Source organism: Triticum urartu, chromosome 6 (assembly GCF_003073215.2).
Source record: "Triticum urartu cultivar G1812 chromosome 6, Tu2.1, whole genome shotgun sequence".
Taxonomy (NCBI): Eukaryota; Viridiplantae; Streptophyta; class Magnoliopsida; order Poales; family Poaceae; genus Triticum; species Triticum urartu.
The window spans coordinates 19,548,362-19,563,715 of NC_053027.1; the positions used below are offsets into that span (position 1 = coordinate 19,548,362).

The 15,354-nt window shown below is 46.0% G+C and overlaps 3 protein-coding genes across 4 annotated transcripts; 1 reads left to right on the forward strand and 2 right to left on the reverse strand.

Moving 5' to 3' along the window:
- Positions 1-3,926: 3,926 nt before the first annotated feature.
- Positions 3,927-4,793, forward strand: LOC125512220 (protein H2A.6-like). Its single transcript, XM_048677312.1, has 2 exons — positions 3,927-4,205; positions 4,300-4,793. The coding sequence occupies exons 1-2, from the start codon at positions 4,029-4,031 to the stop codon at positions 4,567-4,569; spliced, it is 447 nt and encodes a 148-aa protein (XP_048533269.1). The 5' UTR covers positions 3,927-4,028; the 3' UTR covers positions 4,570-4,793.
- A 772-nt stretch (positions 4,794-5,565) lies between these two features.
- LOC125512219 (transcription factor IIIA-like) lies at positions 5,566-12,488 on the reverse strand. 2 transcript variants are annotated; one of them, XM_048677310.1, is made up of 7 exons: positions 12,375-12,488; positions 9,887-10,030; positions 9,252-9,392; positions 6,897-7,191; positions 6,500-6,735; positions 6,253-6,396; positions 5,566-6,120 (listed from the first exon to the last, which is right to left on the reverse strand). In XM_048677310.1, exons 2-7 carry the CDS (start codon positions 10,028-10,030, stop codon positions 5,932-5,934), a joined length of 1,149 nt encoding a protein of 382 aa, XP_048533267.1. In that variant the 5' UTR covers positions 12,375-12,488; the 3' UTR covers positions 5,566-5,931. The 2 variants fall into 2 exon arrangements, with proteins under 2 accessions (XP_048533267.1, XP_048533268.1); XM_048677311.1 differs by lacking the exon at positions 12,375-12,488 and adding an exon at positions 8,945-9,104 and having other exon boundaries at positions 9,887-10,035.
- LOC125512218 (putative pentatricopeptide repeat-containing protein At5g59200, chloroplastic) lies at positions 9,970-12,366 on the reverse strand. Its single transcript, XM_048677309.1, has one exon. It carries the CDS (start codon positions 12,098-12,100, stop codon positions 10,499-10,501), a length of 1,602 nt encoding a protein of 533 aa, XP_048533266.1. The 5' UTR covers positions 12,101-12,366; the 3' UTR covers positions 9,970-10,498.
- Positions 12,489-15,354: the final 2,866 nt, after the last annotated feature.

Sequence of the window (15,354 nt, forward strand, 5' to 3'; positions counted from 1 at the left end):
CCCGCGCACGCTCTACCCGCTGCCGCCTAGCGCTGGTGCGGCTCGCGCTCCGCTCACCTGTGCCTCTACGGCAGTCGCCGCGCCGCCCTACTCCGGCCAGCTGCCGTGGCCGGCGCCCCTCTGGTGGCCTCGGGCGCACACGGGCGCCCACGCCCGCACCCGTTCCGCCCGCCCCGCTAAGGCCCCCTGGGCGACTGACATTAGGGGCCCATGCCCCTGTTAAAATAAATAAATAAATAAATATATATATATAATTAATAATAATAATGTTAATTAATTAACTAGTTTAATTAATAACTTAACTTAATTACTTCTGTTTAATTTACCTAATTAACTGGTTTAGTTAATTAATACCTGTTAATTAAACTATGACTATGACAGCGGGACCCACACATCAGTTTAACCAATCAATGCTCTGTTGACTGCTGACATCATGATGACGTCAGGCTGATGTCATAATTCCAAATTTTCGAATTAATAATAATTTTAGAAAATGTTTAACACTTTGAAAGATAATATAAAATAATCCGTAGCCTGGATGAAAATACTTTGTACATGAAAGTTGCTCAGAACGACGAGACGAATCCGGATACGGAGCCCGTTCGTCCACCACACATCCCTAGCATAGCAAACACGCAACTTTCTCCCTCCGGTTAATCTGTCCGAAAACGCGAAACACCGGGAATACTTTCCCGGATGTTTCCCCCCTTCGCCGGTATCACCTATCCCTACGTTAGGTCACCTCTAGCACAACGTATTGCCGCTTCTTGCTTTTTGTTACATTTGATTGCTCTGTTATTTATTGTGTTCCCCCTCCGTTACTTCTTTCCGGTAGACCCTGAGACCGATGCCGGTACCCCTGTGATCGACTACATCGACGACCCCTCCTTGTCTGAGCAACCAGGCAAGCCCCCCCTTTGATCACCAGATATCGCCTACTCTTCTCTCTACTTCTTGCATTAGAGTAGTGTAGCATGTTACTACTTTCCGTTAATCCTATTCTGATGCATAGCCTGTCATTGTTGTTACAACTGTTGATACCTTACATGCAATCCTAAATGCTTAGTGTAGGATGCTAGTGTTCCATCAGTGGCCCTACACTCTTGTCCGTCTGCCATGCTATACTACTGGGCCGTGATCACTTCGGGAGGTGATCACGGGCATATGATATATACTTATACTGTTACATTACTTATGATACTGTTCGGAGATGGGGGCTGAAGGGGCAGGTGGCTCCATCCAGGTAGTGGTGGGCCTGGGTTCCCGACGGCCCCCGACTATTACTTTGTGGCGGAGCGACAGGGCAGGTTGAGACCATCTAGGGAGAGAGGTGGGCCTGGCCCTGGTCGGCGTTCGCGGATACTTAACACGCTTAACGAGATCTTGGTATTTGATCTGAGTCTGGCTACTGGCCTATACGCACTAACCATCTACGCGGGGACAGTTATGGGCACTCGACGTTGTGGTATCAGCCGAAGCCTTCGTGACGTCAGCGAATGAGCGGCGCGCGCCGGGTTGGACCGCGTAACGCAACTTCCTTTGTAATGGAGGTTGCTAGGTCTGCTCTCCGGCTGCGTTCGCAACGTGCAGGTGTGCAAAGGGCGATGGGCCCAGACCCCTGCGCCATAGGGTTTAGACCGGCGTGCTGACCTCTCTTTTGTGCCTAGGTAGGGCTGCGACGTGTTGATCTTCCGAGGCCGGGCATGACCCAGAAAAGTGTGTCCGGCCAAATGAGATCGAGCGTGTTGGGATATGTGGTGCACCCCTGCAGGGAAGTTAATCTATTCGAATAGCCGTGATCTTCGGTAACAGGACGACTTGGAGTTGTACCTTGACCTTATGACAACTAGAACCGAATACTTAATAAAACACACCCTTCCAAGTGCCAGATACAACCGGTGATCGCTCTCTCACAGGGCGACGAGGGGAGAATCATCGGTTAGGATTATGCTATGCGATGATACTGGGTGAACTTATCATCTACTATCTTCTCCTGCTGCAAGATGGAGGTTACCAGAAGCGTAGTCTTCGAAAGGACTAGCTATCCCCCTCTTATTCCGGCTTTCTGCAGTTCAGTCCACATATGATACCCTTATTCCATTTGATACCAATGCATACATATGTAGTGTAGCTCCTTGCTTGCGAGTACTTTGGATGAGTACTCACGGTTGCTTTCTCCTTCTTTTCCCTCTATCCCTTCTACATGGTTGTCACAATCAGATGTTGGAGCCTAGGAGCCAGACGCCACCGTCGACGACGACTCCTACTACACCGAAGGTGCCTACTACTACGTGCTGCCCGCTGATGACGACCAGGAGTAGTTTAGGAGGATCCCAGGCAGGAGGCCTGCGCCTCTTTCGATCTGTATCCCAGTTTATGCTAGCCATCTTATGGCAACTTGTTTAACTTATGTCTGTACTCAGATATTGTTACTTCCGCTGACTCGTCTATGATCGAGCACTTGTATTCGAGCCCTCGAGGCCCCTGGCTTGTATTATGATGCTTGTATGACTTATTTTATTTGTAGAGTTGTGTTGTGATATCTTCCCGTGAGTCCCTGATCTTGATTGTACACATTTGCGTGCATGATTAGTGTACGATTAAATCGGGGGCGTCACAATGCAGAGGTTGCGAAGGTGCGAGACGAGGTGGCCAAGGCCCGAGAGGATCTTATTGCAGAGAATGCCAGGATGGCAACCGAGCGGGCTTCGTTGGAAGCTGAGTCACAACGGATAAGAGCAGAGGCATTTCGTGTGAGTCTGGATCAGAATGCGTCCAATGGTGTTCTTCGAAGGAGGCACCAGAGCCGCTTACCTTCACAGTTTAAGGGACGAAATCTTTTCAACACACCCAGGGCAGGAACGAGTAACCCGCCCGGTGTAACCCGTGCTGCTGAGGCGCCAGGAACCGGAGCGACGACTCAGCCTCGTGTGCCAAACCCGCCCCGTATGGATCTGACCCCGCCTCAGCGGGTTCCGACACCCTTTGGCCATTATTCTAACCCGGGTGGACAACATGATAGCAGCGGCTACACGGCTGGCGGCTATCCCAATCGAAAGCGAGTCTCCGGTTGCGATAGAGACCCGGAACGCTGTGGAACTTCTACAAAAGGCTGTGGCACTGCAAGCGGCTTATCCATACAGTCGGGAGCATGTTCACTCAACTCCCGCCCCCGAGTCGAAGTTATAGCCGGCGCATTGAGTCGTCGACGGTTTCTAGCAGTGAGCGGCATCGTAACCCGCCTCGTAATGATGACCCGCCACGAGATGACCATATGCCAAACAATGCTCACGCCCTTGTGGATCAGGCTAGGGCCCGTCGTGAGGCGGAATTGGCGGCTCAATTGGGGGCTCATCAGCAATTTCCAGTCAACCCTTCGGCGTCTATTGAAGCTGGGACGACTTCCAGGACAGTTGGTGTACCCCACCCCTCGGTGAAGTTTCTTCCTCACCTCCAAGTGGGACACAACTCGTTGTCGCTCGCAGTGTCGTCCCTGGATCCGGCGTGGCCGACGCTCGTCGCTGCTGCTCCTCACGTCGCCCCCACATTCGGTCTCGTGCAAAGCTGAAATTGGCTGACGCGAGGAAACATTTCAGGCACAAGAGATATAGCAAAAACCGAACCGTATTAGCTTGATATACTTTAATAATTTTTCCTCTTTTAGGGAACGACAAATTTGCCTTCTTTAATTAATAAAAACAGAGAGAAAAAGTTACTATAAAGTGTTTTTGCGCGGCTCCTCGATTCAAATTTCGATCCCCGCACGCGGAAACGAAACGAAGGAACGAAAAAAGACGCGCCAACCGAGGACGAAAAACCTCTGCGCTCTGATTCGTCGATTGGACGCTCCCACGGATCGCCCCCCCCCCCCCCCCCCCCCCACGCTCCCCGCGCCCAATATAAAACCCGCGCCCTCGCCGCCGTCCCAACCCACAGACTCAGAGCATTCTCCGATCCAGCAGCACCCGAGAGCTCCCCCGCATCCCGAGTGGTTTCCAGTTCGCCGGAGGAACAAGCAAGCAAGCGAGATGGCCGGGAGGAAGGGCGGCGAGAGGAAGAAGGCGGTGACCCGGTCCGTCAAGGCCGGGCTCCAGTTCCCCGTCGGCCGCATCGGGCGCTTCCTCAAGAAGGGCCGCTACGCGCAGCGCGTCGGCTCCGGCGCCCCCGTCTACCTCGCCGCCGTCCTCGAGTACCTCGCCGCCGAGGTACGCACAGATCTTTCCTGCCCCCGAGCGTCTGTTTCTGCTCTGTTCTTGTGTTCGACAGATAACCGATTTCGTTCGGCGCTGGAAATCGCAGGTCCTGGAGCTGGCTGGCAACGCGGCCAAGGACAACAAGAAGACCCGCATCGTGCCGCGGCACCTGCTTCTCGCCGTCCGCAACGACCAGGAGCTCGGCAGGCTGCTGGCCGGCGTCACCATCGCCCACGGCGGCGTGATCCCCAACATCAACCCCGTGCTGCTCCCCAAGAAGTCGGCCGCCGCCGCCGAGAAGGAGGCCACCAAGTCGCCCAAGAAGAAGACCACCGCCAAGTCCCCCAAGAAGATGACCGCCGCCACCAAGGAGTAGCCTAGCCTGCTACGCCGAGGGGCCGTGTCGTGTTGCCTAGTTCCATGGCTCTCGTTTGGTTGGATCTTGTATGTAGTGTAGTGCTTCGTCTGGAAGTGCAAGCTGGTAGTCTGTAGTGTAGTGGCCCTTTCATCGGATCTCGATGAGCAAGGCCGGCATGGCATTGTGTCTGTGATTTACTTTCTGGGAATGGCTAAAGAAAGATGCAATCCTTTAAATCTTAATTCTCTTGTGAATCAATGGCTGAAATGAGTCTTGTGAATCTTTGTCACCTGTCTTTGCCTCGGAAACATTTGGTGTGGATCTGAAAATTGCCCCATGTGTTCTTGGCCTACTGAAGCATGGTGCTCAACTTCATCCAGTCATGTTACACTTCTTATCCCAAATGTTATCTTTCAGTTCTCAGTTAATTATCGCCCTATTAACAGGGCCACCATGTTGAGGCCGATTGTGTTTCCTTCAAGCAGCAGGAACCTGGAAGAATCAAATTGGAGGCCAATTGTGTTTCCATCTTATACGTTCTGAAAGATAGAAATGATGTGGGGGTACCAAATTGGAGTAATAATAATCAAAATACTTGAAACTCTTGCTGCCGAGGAGTAGGGACAGAGATGTTTCAGTAAATTCCATGTACTGTTGCTTAGTTGCATCGCACCGACTGATGTTTCAGTAAATCTCATGTACATACTCAGCAAATTCATGAGCGTCTGGAGTGTAGGAGATTCAGCACGTTGGCTGGAACCTGGCCATCAAGGCTTCACAAGTTTGGACTTCAGATGACCAAACTTTTTCCTTTTGAGATGTACACTCCAAACTTTGCTGGATTGAACGACATCAGTAAACAGACAAACTCCTTGAACTTTCTTACTCCCTTTTTAGAGATTTCTGTAGGGACTACATACGGATGTATATAGACGTATTTTAGAATATGATTCACTCATTTTGTTCCATATATAGTTCATATTGAAATATCTACAAAGACTTGTACTCCCTCCGTTCCAAAATAGGTGACCCAACTTTCTACTAGCAGTATTTAGGAGTAGTCTCTTGGTTAAAACATGCACATATTCAACCAATTCGACAACAAAACACAACCCAGCTTCAAGATGGCTATTACAAGTACAACAACTCAAAGGCCCAGACTGCTACTATCTCCAAACCAGTTACTTACTACCCGTATATAACACGACTGCTTCACTTACTAGTACTATATATACTTACTAAATCAGAACTCTGCATAAATACACACAAACACGATTTCCACGCAACTACACCGACTTGAGCACCAAACACCGTAGAGACCCCCTATACATTTGACAACCTCAAAAACGTACTGCAACAACATACACAGCACACGCCTACTCAGCGTTGGTTCGAATCATCCCCGTCGGAGAGCATCCAGCGCATGTACTCCGCCCCATCATCAAGCGATGAGACCTCGCTGGGGATGGTGACCCTCTTGCGAGTCAGCGTCTCGACCGTCACAGCCGACCTCTTCCGCCCACCTCCTCGGCGCGAGCGCAGCTGCTCGTCCATCTCCTCATAGTCGCCCTGCATTAAGTTAGGGCGGCATTCACTTGGTTTGGGCAGCAAGAGAATATGTTGACTATACTAGCGACTATAGGCATCCGCCAAAGGACATATGGAATTTCTCCATCACACTGATCAGCTAGCAAGACTCACCTCTACGTATACATGACAACTCGACTTCTCATGATTGTCCCTGACATGCTTGTAGGGGAATGTCTTGCCACACCCCGCGACCCGACACTCAAAAGGTCTGACTTGGTCGTGGCACGCCTTCATATGCTTGTTTAGATTTGATTTCTGCAATGGAAAGGGGACAAGTGAGTTCAGACGAAAACATGTGTACACAAAACCACACTTGAAAGAAGAGTAAGGGTATCAGAAAGTGTATCTAAGGTCTTACGGTGGAGAAGGAGCATTCACAGCCATCAAAACTGCATTTCAACCTTTCAGTAGAGTGCACTTCGTCGTGAGCTCGTAGATGCCTTTTAATGTTCTTCCTCAGGTGTTTCTCCCCACAAATATCACAGTGAGTATATAGATGGCAAGACTGGTTATGAGCCCTCAGGCACTTGGCATTTGTGAATGTCTTCAAGCAGCCAGGCTCACAGCAGACTACTTCCACATAGTCCAATTTGGCTGCCAGAAAATAGCAAAACATGCATCAGGTCAAGACATCCCGTAAGCACGCCATGATAACAAGGAATGAACTCCAGAAAAAAATAATAAAGAACACGCTTCGATACACAATCTGATTTAACAAGCAGTCTACTGATGGATTCTTATCACTGAGGTTATACCATGTGACTCCTCATGTTTCTTCAGCTGTGAAGGATACTTGAAAGCCTTTTTACAGCCCTCCTCCTGGCAAATAACCTGTTGGTTGCTTTTAGTGTCATCGATTTTGCATTCGTGCTCATCCTCATGCATTTCCTTAACATGTCTTTGAATATTTGCCTTGATGCTGAACCTCTTGCCACAACCTTCTAGAGGGCATGTAAACAACTTGCCCTCATGTGTAAGCATATGCCGGTTCAAGTGATCTTTTCTTATATAGCTGAAGGGGCAGTCTTCAAGTGGGCAGGCGAAGGATCTCTGCAGTCAAGCAAGAAAAGTAAGTCCAAATTCAAACGGTTGCAGTACTTATGGTTTAGTAAATATTACATGTCACCCAAACAGAAAAATATTGATGCAAATCTTCCCTATCTCAAACCCTTAAACACATATATCATCCAAATAATGAGGGATAAATATATTCTGAAAATTGGATTCTCATGAAACAACTACAAGATAAAGTCATAAAACCCTTCAACTCAAATTTATGCTCAAAATTTAATTTCAAGATAATAGATAGGAACCTACATAGTCATTTCAATCAAACATTTATAGTAATAAGGAAAATGGGTTAAAGAATAATGCAGCAAATACCTAACTAATTAAATGACCCAAGTTTAGCACAATATTTGTTCTCTTAAAGTCCAATGACAGGAGTATTGTCATCATAGCAAGCAGAGAACCAATGAAGAATGGTGCTAGCTTTCTGAGACGACATCTTGATATCGGATCCTCTCACTCTTGGCAAAGCTCCCCCTTAAGGAAACCCACTAAGAGATAGCAGGATAAGATAAGGGCATTGCCATCCTCATCTCCAAAAGGATCCAAGAACACCTATAAGTTTATTCTTACGAGTATTGTCACCATAGCGAGCTGAGAACCAATGAAGAATGGTGCTAGCATCTCCAAAAGGATCCAAGAACACCTATAAGTTTATTCTTACGAGTATTGTCACCATAGCGAGCTGAGAACCAATGAAGAATGGTGCTAGCTTTCTGAGAAGACATTTTGTTATTGGATCCTCTCACTCTTCGCAAAGCTCCCTTGAGGAAACCCACTAAGAGACAGTAGGATAAAACAAGGGTATAGCCACCCTTATCTCCAAAGAATCCAAAACACACCTAATAGTTATTTGTTGAGTTATGAATATTGTCACCATAGCGAGCTGAGAACCAATGAAGAATGGCCCTAGCTTTCTGAGACGACATTTTGATATCGGATCCTCTCACTCTTAGCAAAGCTCCCTTAAGGAAACCCACTAAGAGATAGCAGGATAAGATAAGGGCATTGCCACCCTTATCTCCAAAGGATCCACAACACATACAATTATTAACTGTCGAGTATAGATTATGTTGAATAAGTATCCACACCATAGCGAGCTAAAGAACCTAATTAATAAGGACCAAGCTTTCTGAGATGGCATCTTGATTTTGGATCCAATCTTAGCTCCAACTAAGGACCACAAAACATGAAGCCCAAAGAAGTAACATAGAAAGAGGACAGTAGAAAGATAGGAGATAGATGGCATCCCATATTCCCTGAAGGATCCATTTTACAACTATGCAACATCACAATGAACAATGGACAGCATCAAGCCAACATTAAACTAGTTGCCTATGCCTTAATGCCCCAATAGACAGCATCAAGCCAACATTAAACTAGTTGCCTATGCCTTAATGCCCCAATAGACAGCATCAAGCCAATTATAACAGTTAAAAATGCTTACATGCCCTATGTAACTGCAGACTAGCCATGAAACTCAACATATTGTATACAACTCAATACTCCCTGGGTCCCACAATATAAGATGTTTTTGCAAGCTATGTTAGCTTAGCTTGCAAAAACATCTTATATTATGGGATGGAGGGAGTAGATGGAAAACATTTCAGCAAGCATTTGCATATCACAAACAAAAACAAACAAATGTAACTTTGTTGGAAACAAAGAGGCGCAACATATTATGCAGATTATCACAGATATGTAATGATTAAAACAAGTATAAACAAGGACAAACCTCCTGAATAAGCGTGAAGGAGGCAATCTTGTTGGAGCTTCACAGGAGGTCATCCCAACCTGTTACTAGTCCAACCAAGATTAAAATGTGCCTCCATGCATTTTGGAGTTCTGTAATGGGATCCAATGCTTCACGCTGTTAAGTATCTATTATCTAAACCCTGCAAAACAACTGTGTTTAGAGAATTGTATAAAATAGAACAATTTGTTTCCTGGAAAGATCCACAGATGCAGAAAATACAGGGAAACCGTGCTGTGTTATCTTATCCAGTAGTCTCAAATTCTATTCATCCATGAGAAATACAAACCTCTTTGGAATGACTTTGCATATGCTGCTTCAGATGAGCTGGCTTCCGGAAACAAGCTCCACACTCTTCACATGTGTGTCCAACCCCATAAACAACCTTTTCACCATTTGAGTCGTAGATTTCTGATGCGTCCAACTCATCCTGTAGATAAATTTGGGAGAGAGTATTATCAATATCACACATTTTGTCAACAGGGTATAAAATGCATAAGAGAGAAAGGGCTGGATTTAATCTATGATATACAGAGCAGACAAAATCACTGGATTTGACTTCCTATTTAAGTAGGAAGAGGCATCCATGATTCGCATCTATATTTTCATTTGAAGTGTTATACTATAATGCAAGTCTGCAGATCGGGGTCATAGCTATCGCGGTGATTCTGGTTGAGTGGTTGTAATGTTGTGATAGGGATATTTATGTTCTAACTTTATAACAGCACCTAATTTTTTTCCTCGCCTAGTCTGTATGCATGGTGAAGTTATTTACAGCTTGACAAAAACTTGATTAATCAAACTGGGCAGAAATCAGAAAAGATACACCTATACATCAACTAAACCAAATATGTGTGCACACTGCCTTTCAGCACGAAGATATAATCTTAACCACGAGCTAAAAATATCTGTAAAATAGTGTACCTTGTGCTGAGCTACCATGTGAGCTCGTATGAGATACATCTTGGACCTAACAACAGTGCAAAATTCACACTTGATGCGTCTAATATCTTTGCCATGTGTCTCTTCAGACTTTTCATCTCCATCGATCCCATCTCCAGAAGACATCTAACAGTAGGTGAAAGAGAAAGTTAGAAGTGGTGTTTATTACAAGGCAAGCAACTTGATGAAACATTCATAGGTACGGAATACAAACAGAACAAAACAAGATAGCTGAAAATGATTGCAAACATGTACATAACTGGACTACCTATCTACTCTTCTTTTATCAAATATCAACAACCAATGGAAGTATCGCATGCTTTTAAAGTGGATAACTTATGAATGTTAATGACTCCACAGCACGTGAAACCCCAATCAAACAGAAAAATACAGTGCATTTACTTCAAGTTTTAAGCATAATACAGAAAAAGGCACTGATAATTACAAGACAAGGCATAACAATATATGAACAGTGCATTAATAACAGTATTTGGTACAAAATCCAAAAATTCTGGGATAAGACACAAGACTATCTCAGGAACTCAGAAAATATCTTATATAAGTTATTAATGAAGAAATGGCCAGTATACATATTTAGAATAAGAGTTCCTCATCCACACAGATTAATGAGTTTTCTTCCAGTGGGGATGATCTAAGATCCATCTTTAACTGCCTATCAATTCCTTCCAAGGTGTCGTAAATTTCCCTTCGAGCATCATGCGCCTTGTCCTGTACCAAGAATTCATGGACACCACCATCGACTTCAATCCAACTACACCCTGGTTTTTTGAAGATCTTCCTTGTCAGCATTTGTTTTCTTATATCCAGAGCTTGTTTCCACCTATCTGATGAGGCGTATATGTTCCAAAGAAGCACATAAACCCCATCATCCCCTGGTTCTCTCTTTATAATCTCCCGCCCAGCAATCTCAGCCAATCTATCATTGCCATGAACTAGGCATGCACTAAGAAGTGACCTCCATATAACAGTATCAGGTTCCACATCCATATCATATATCAGGGCTTCTGCTTCCTCTAATAGCCCACCCCGTCCTAACAAATCAACAATGCATCCATAGTGCTCAAGCTGCGGTTTAATGTTGTAGATCCTACGCATTTTATCAAATAACTCTCTGCCTTGCTGTATTAACCCAGCATGGCTGCAGGCTGACAAAACAGACACAAAGGTGACACTATTTGGAACAATCCCAGACCTTAGCATGTCCTCAAAGAGCTCAAGAGCTTTTATCCCATCACCCTGGACAGTGAAGCTCGAGATCATGGTTGTCCATGTGAATGCATCCTTCACCAGCACTTCTTCGAACACGGCAAATGCCATCTCTATGCTTCCACTCTTTGCATACATGTCCATCAGAGCATTGCTAACAATTATATTTGTGCTGATATTGAATTTACTTCCGTACCCATGAATGACACGCCCAAGATCTAGAGAGCCAATGTCAGCGCAAGCAGATAGTACGCCTACAATTGTAACATGAGTAGGACGGTGGCCCTCCAGCACCATCCTACCAAAAATTTCTAGAGCTCGGATAGGCTGCTTGGCCTGAACATGGCCGGTCACCAACGCCGTCCAGGACACCGTGCTCTTCACGGGCATCCGGTCAAAGAAGGACAACGCTGAGTCCACACCGACACACTTCATATACCCATGCAGCATGCTGCCCCAGGTGACCTCGTCTTTCACAGCCATTTCGTCGAACACCCCTAGCGCGCCCTCAAACCTCCCACACCGGCTATACATATCAACCAGAGCGTTGCCGACGACCAACTCTGAGCCCAACCCACAACGGAAAATCAGGCAGTGGATCCCCAGACCAGCACGCAGATCCCCAGCCCCGCCGGACGCCGAGAGCGCGCCAACAACCACAAAGCCATCAGGGCGGTGGCCGGAGGCGATTGCACGCGAGAATGCAGACATGGCCTCATGGTGCTGGTTCAGCTGGAGGTGGAGCGACATGAGGCTGGTGAAGGAGACGAGGTCCGGGCAGGGGATCTCGCCGAACAGCCGGCGCGCCTCGGCGGGGCGGCCGAAGTCGGCGTAGCACCGGAAGAGCTTACACGAGATGGACTGGTTACACGGGTGGAGGCCATGGGTGACGGCCCGGGCGTGGATTCTCTCGAGCTCCCGCAGGGATCTGCACTGGGCGAGCAGGTGGTGGCACACGCTCCTGTTCATCCGCCTCCCCTCGGACCGTGGCCACCTGGAATTAGAGCCGAAATTACTGGGAAAACTAGCAAGCGATCCGCTCTACAGGCGCTCATGAGCGACAAATCGCCGCAGGTCGTCGCGGATCTGGGCAAGTGCCGGGGGAAACCTAGGCGCGCGGCGAAGGTCTCCGAGCAATTTTCGGCTCGTCGGATGAAATGCAGCGGTGCTGACGATTGTTCGGACTAAATCGCGGGAGAGGTTTGCTGGGGATTCGAGAGGGAGGGCGGGGGCGGGTGCTCACCGTGGGTTCGGAGGCGGAGGCGGAGGGTGCGGCCGTGGGGAACGGAGCTGGGGATGACGCCGCTGGCTCGTGGGCAGTGGGGAGGCGGCGGCGGAGGGAGGGAGTGGTGTTCCTTGGCTGTTACGGAGGCTGGCTGGTGCCTCTTTAAAACCCTAGCGCGCCGGTGTCTTCCTGGGCCTGGGCCTAGTGGGCTTGGCAGCGGATGGGCCGACGTCTGGAAAGGAGGAGGGAGCTCCCACGCGGCGGGAAGCTGCATATTCCCGCCGTTGTCATCCTGTTTTCAGAAGAAGAGGAAAACTGGACGAAATCACCAGCTAAGAGTTATTTCTCTCTTTTTTTGACAAAAAAACATGTTTTATTCATTGGAAATGACCATTACACCATTTATGAGGGATGGTACAATTTCAACATCTGGCTCCTCAAACCAATCAGCAAAGAACGGAAATCTAGCCAACCTGACGAGTTCGTGAGCAACTTTATTTGATTCTCTGTTACAATGCTTCAACCTAAAAAATAGTGAAATCACAAACTAAATGAAAGCAATCATAAAAAAACTGCCGCCGTTGCCCCTGATGATCGTTCTTTTTCCGTCATGGTATCAATCACCTCCATGCTATCCGAGTTAATAATAATGCGATTGCATCCTATCCTTTGCGCTAGAGACGAACCAAATTTTAGGGCCAGAGCTCCAGCCATCTGAACATCCGCGCACTAGTCAATCTTACCATTACGGGCCAGAGCTTCAGCCATCGAAACATCCGCGCACCAGTCAATCTTACCATTACCCCAGCAATAAATCTACCTTTGTCGTCTCTTAAGACTGCTTTCATCGTGCCCCTAAGTAAGTCATGGTCAAAAGAAGCATCAACGTTGAGTTTAACAAACCCTACAGGAGGGCAAGACCATCCCCTGTTTTCATGGAGACCTTTTGCAGGGAAGCAGTAACAAAATTGGTTGTAAGAGCCCGGATTCCCATTAAAATCTGGTGTGCATTTTGAGTTGTCTCCTTGTGAACCAATTTACGCCTTTCCCATCACATGTACCAGGCTGATATGACAATCATTTCATGTACATTTTGGATGCCCATCATACACAATTCATGATCTAGCACTGAAAGTAAATATTCCAAAAACCGCTTCACTCAGCACGATCTACTTGAAAAGCTATATCGATAATATCATCCATCCCCATCCTTCTCCACACTTCCTTTGCTCTATTGCATAAAAATAATTGATACTTTGTATCTTCTAGCCCATTCGAGCAGACAAAACAGTTAGGCGAGACTTTTACATGTGCTAGTGCAACATGGCACGGAAGGGTGCTTAGTAAGCATTCACAGTGTGCTTAGCAGGCATTCACACGTTTTTTTCTGGAAACATCTCACACTTTTTTTCACCTTTTTCTCTTCCGAGAAGCATATTGTGCTTCCTTTCGGAGAAACACACTTGTGCTTCTCGCGGAAGCAAACTTGTGCCTGCACAAGAAGCATGTGCTTCTCATGGAAGCACATTTTTTTCACGCAAAAAAAGTCCGTGGATTTCCCCCCTCCAAAACCTAGGAAAAACTAGATGAAAACCGAAAGCCTAAAAAACATCTAAAACCCGAAAATGCGTACAGAAAAATTAAAAGAATGAAACCCAAAGGAAGCGTCCAACAAGCAACATGTGGATGCAGATATACGCACCGCTTGGGATGCTCCTAGGGCACCAAAAGTGACCCCTAGAGGTCCCTGCAAGGGTTAACCTCCAGTTAGTTGCTCTCTGGTTTTTCTCAGAAAAAAAGAGAAGTCGTTGTCGTCATGGTTTAAGAAAAAACATGATGTTGATTGAATCAATGACAATGAGTCCATCGATTTAGGTTTTTAGTGGTGGAACCGGTTCACTGCAATTATGTTGTAATTAGTCAGGAAATATATGTGCAAAAATATGGTAGAGTAATCAAAGTTGGCATCTTCATATTCTCCATCCAACTTGTTCGTGTCTTGTTGCATTACCTTCTACACCCTTTGTCCCTAAATAGAAGACGTTTTTGTAGTTCAAAGATAATACATTCATGGATGAGAAGTGAGGATGATCCACTAGAGGATGAAGTTTATGGACAATCACAAGACTGCCCTTGTGAAGACACTTGTGGAATGTGTCAATCGCAAGAATTCTAAAGTTATACTAAAGCAATGACAAGTAATATGGATTGGAGGGAGTATCATACTATTTCTCTATGTTTCAAAAGATAATGAGAACAACATGAACTTTTTAATTTCTAGGTTGTCAACATTAAACTTCAATATGGTATGCTTGAACTATTTCAGTGAAATACTTTTGGAATTTGTGTAAGCCCTACTATGATTTCGCGTCACTTATCTAGTAATTTTCCAAGATGATATATGCCAATTTGGTGTTGGTTGAATAAAGCATGTTAGGTATATTTTTCCCTCCTTGGATGACAGTAGTATTTCTCAACTCCATTTAACATAGTGAGTGCTCTGTTTCTTCAATTAAATGTTTAACTTGTACTATATATTATTGACTTGTAGCTAACAATCATTTGTTCTTCTATGAAAGCAAGGTCAACAGCTAAAAAAAGCAAATCAATGAGAGAGGTCGTGAAGATAAAGCAAAGATGAGTTGCATATGCCAAATGCATGGCTAAGGCAATGGCCCCCTTTTGGGTTATAAACAACACTGTAAAAGCCATGTTGAATCGCTTACATGCACTGTATGCGAAACGAGCACAACTGCTTAGTAATTTAATTTTGAAATTTGAGCTCACCATTGTTCATGAGAAGAAACTTGAGCAATTAATACATTGATGAGCATTATTTATATCATTCCTTTGCTCCATCATGTTGTTAGATAGCTACATCATGACTTTTTTATGGGAGATTTTATGTTCTTGGCTTCTTAGAAGATGGATTCTTCACAGGTTTCCCTATTTTTCAATTTGTTCTTGCAAAAATTGCAGGTTTCTTGGACACACATAA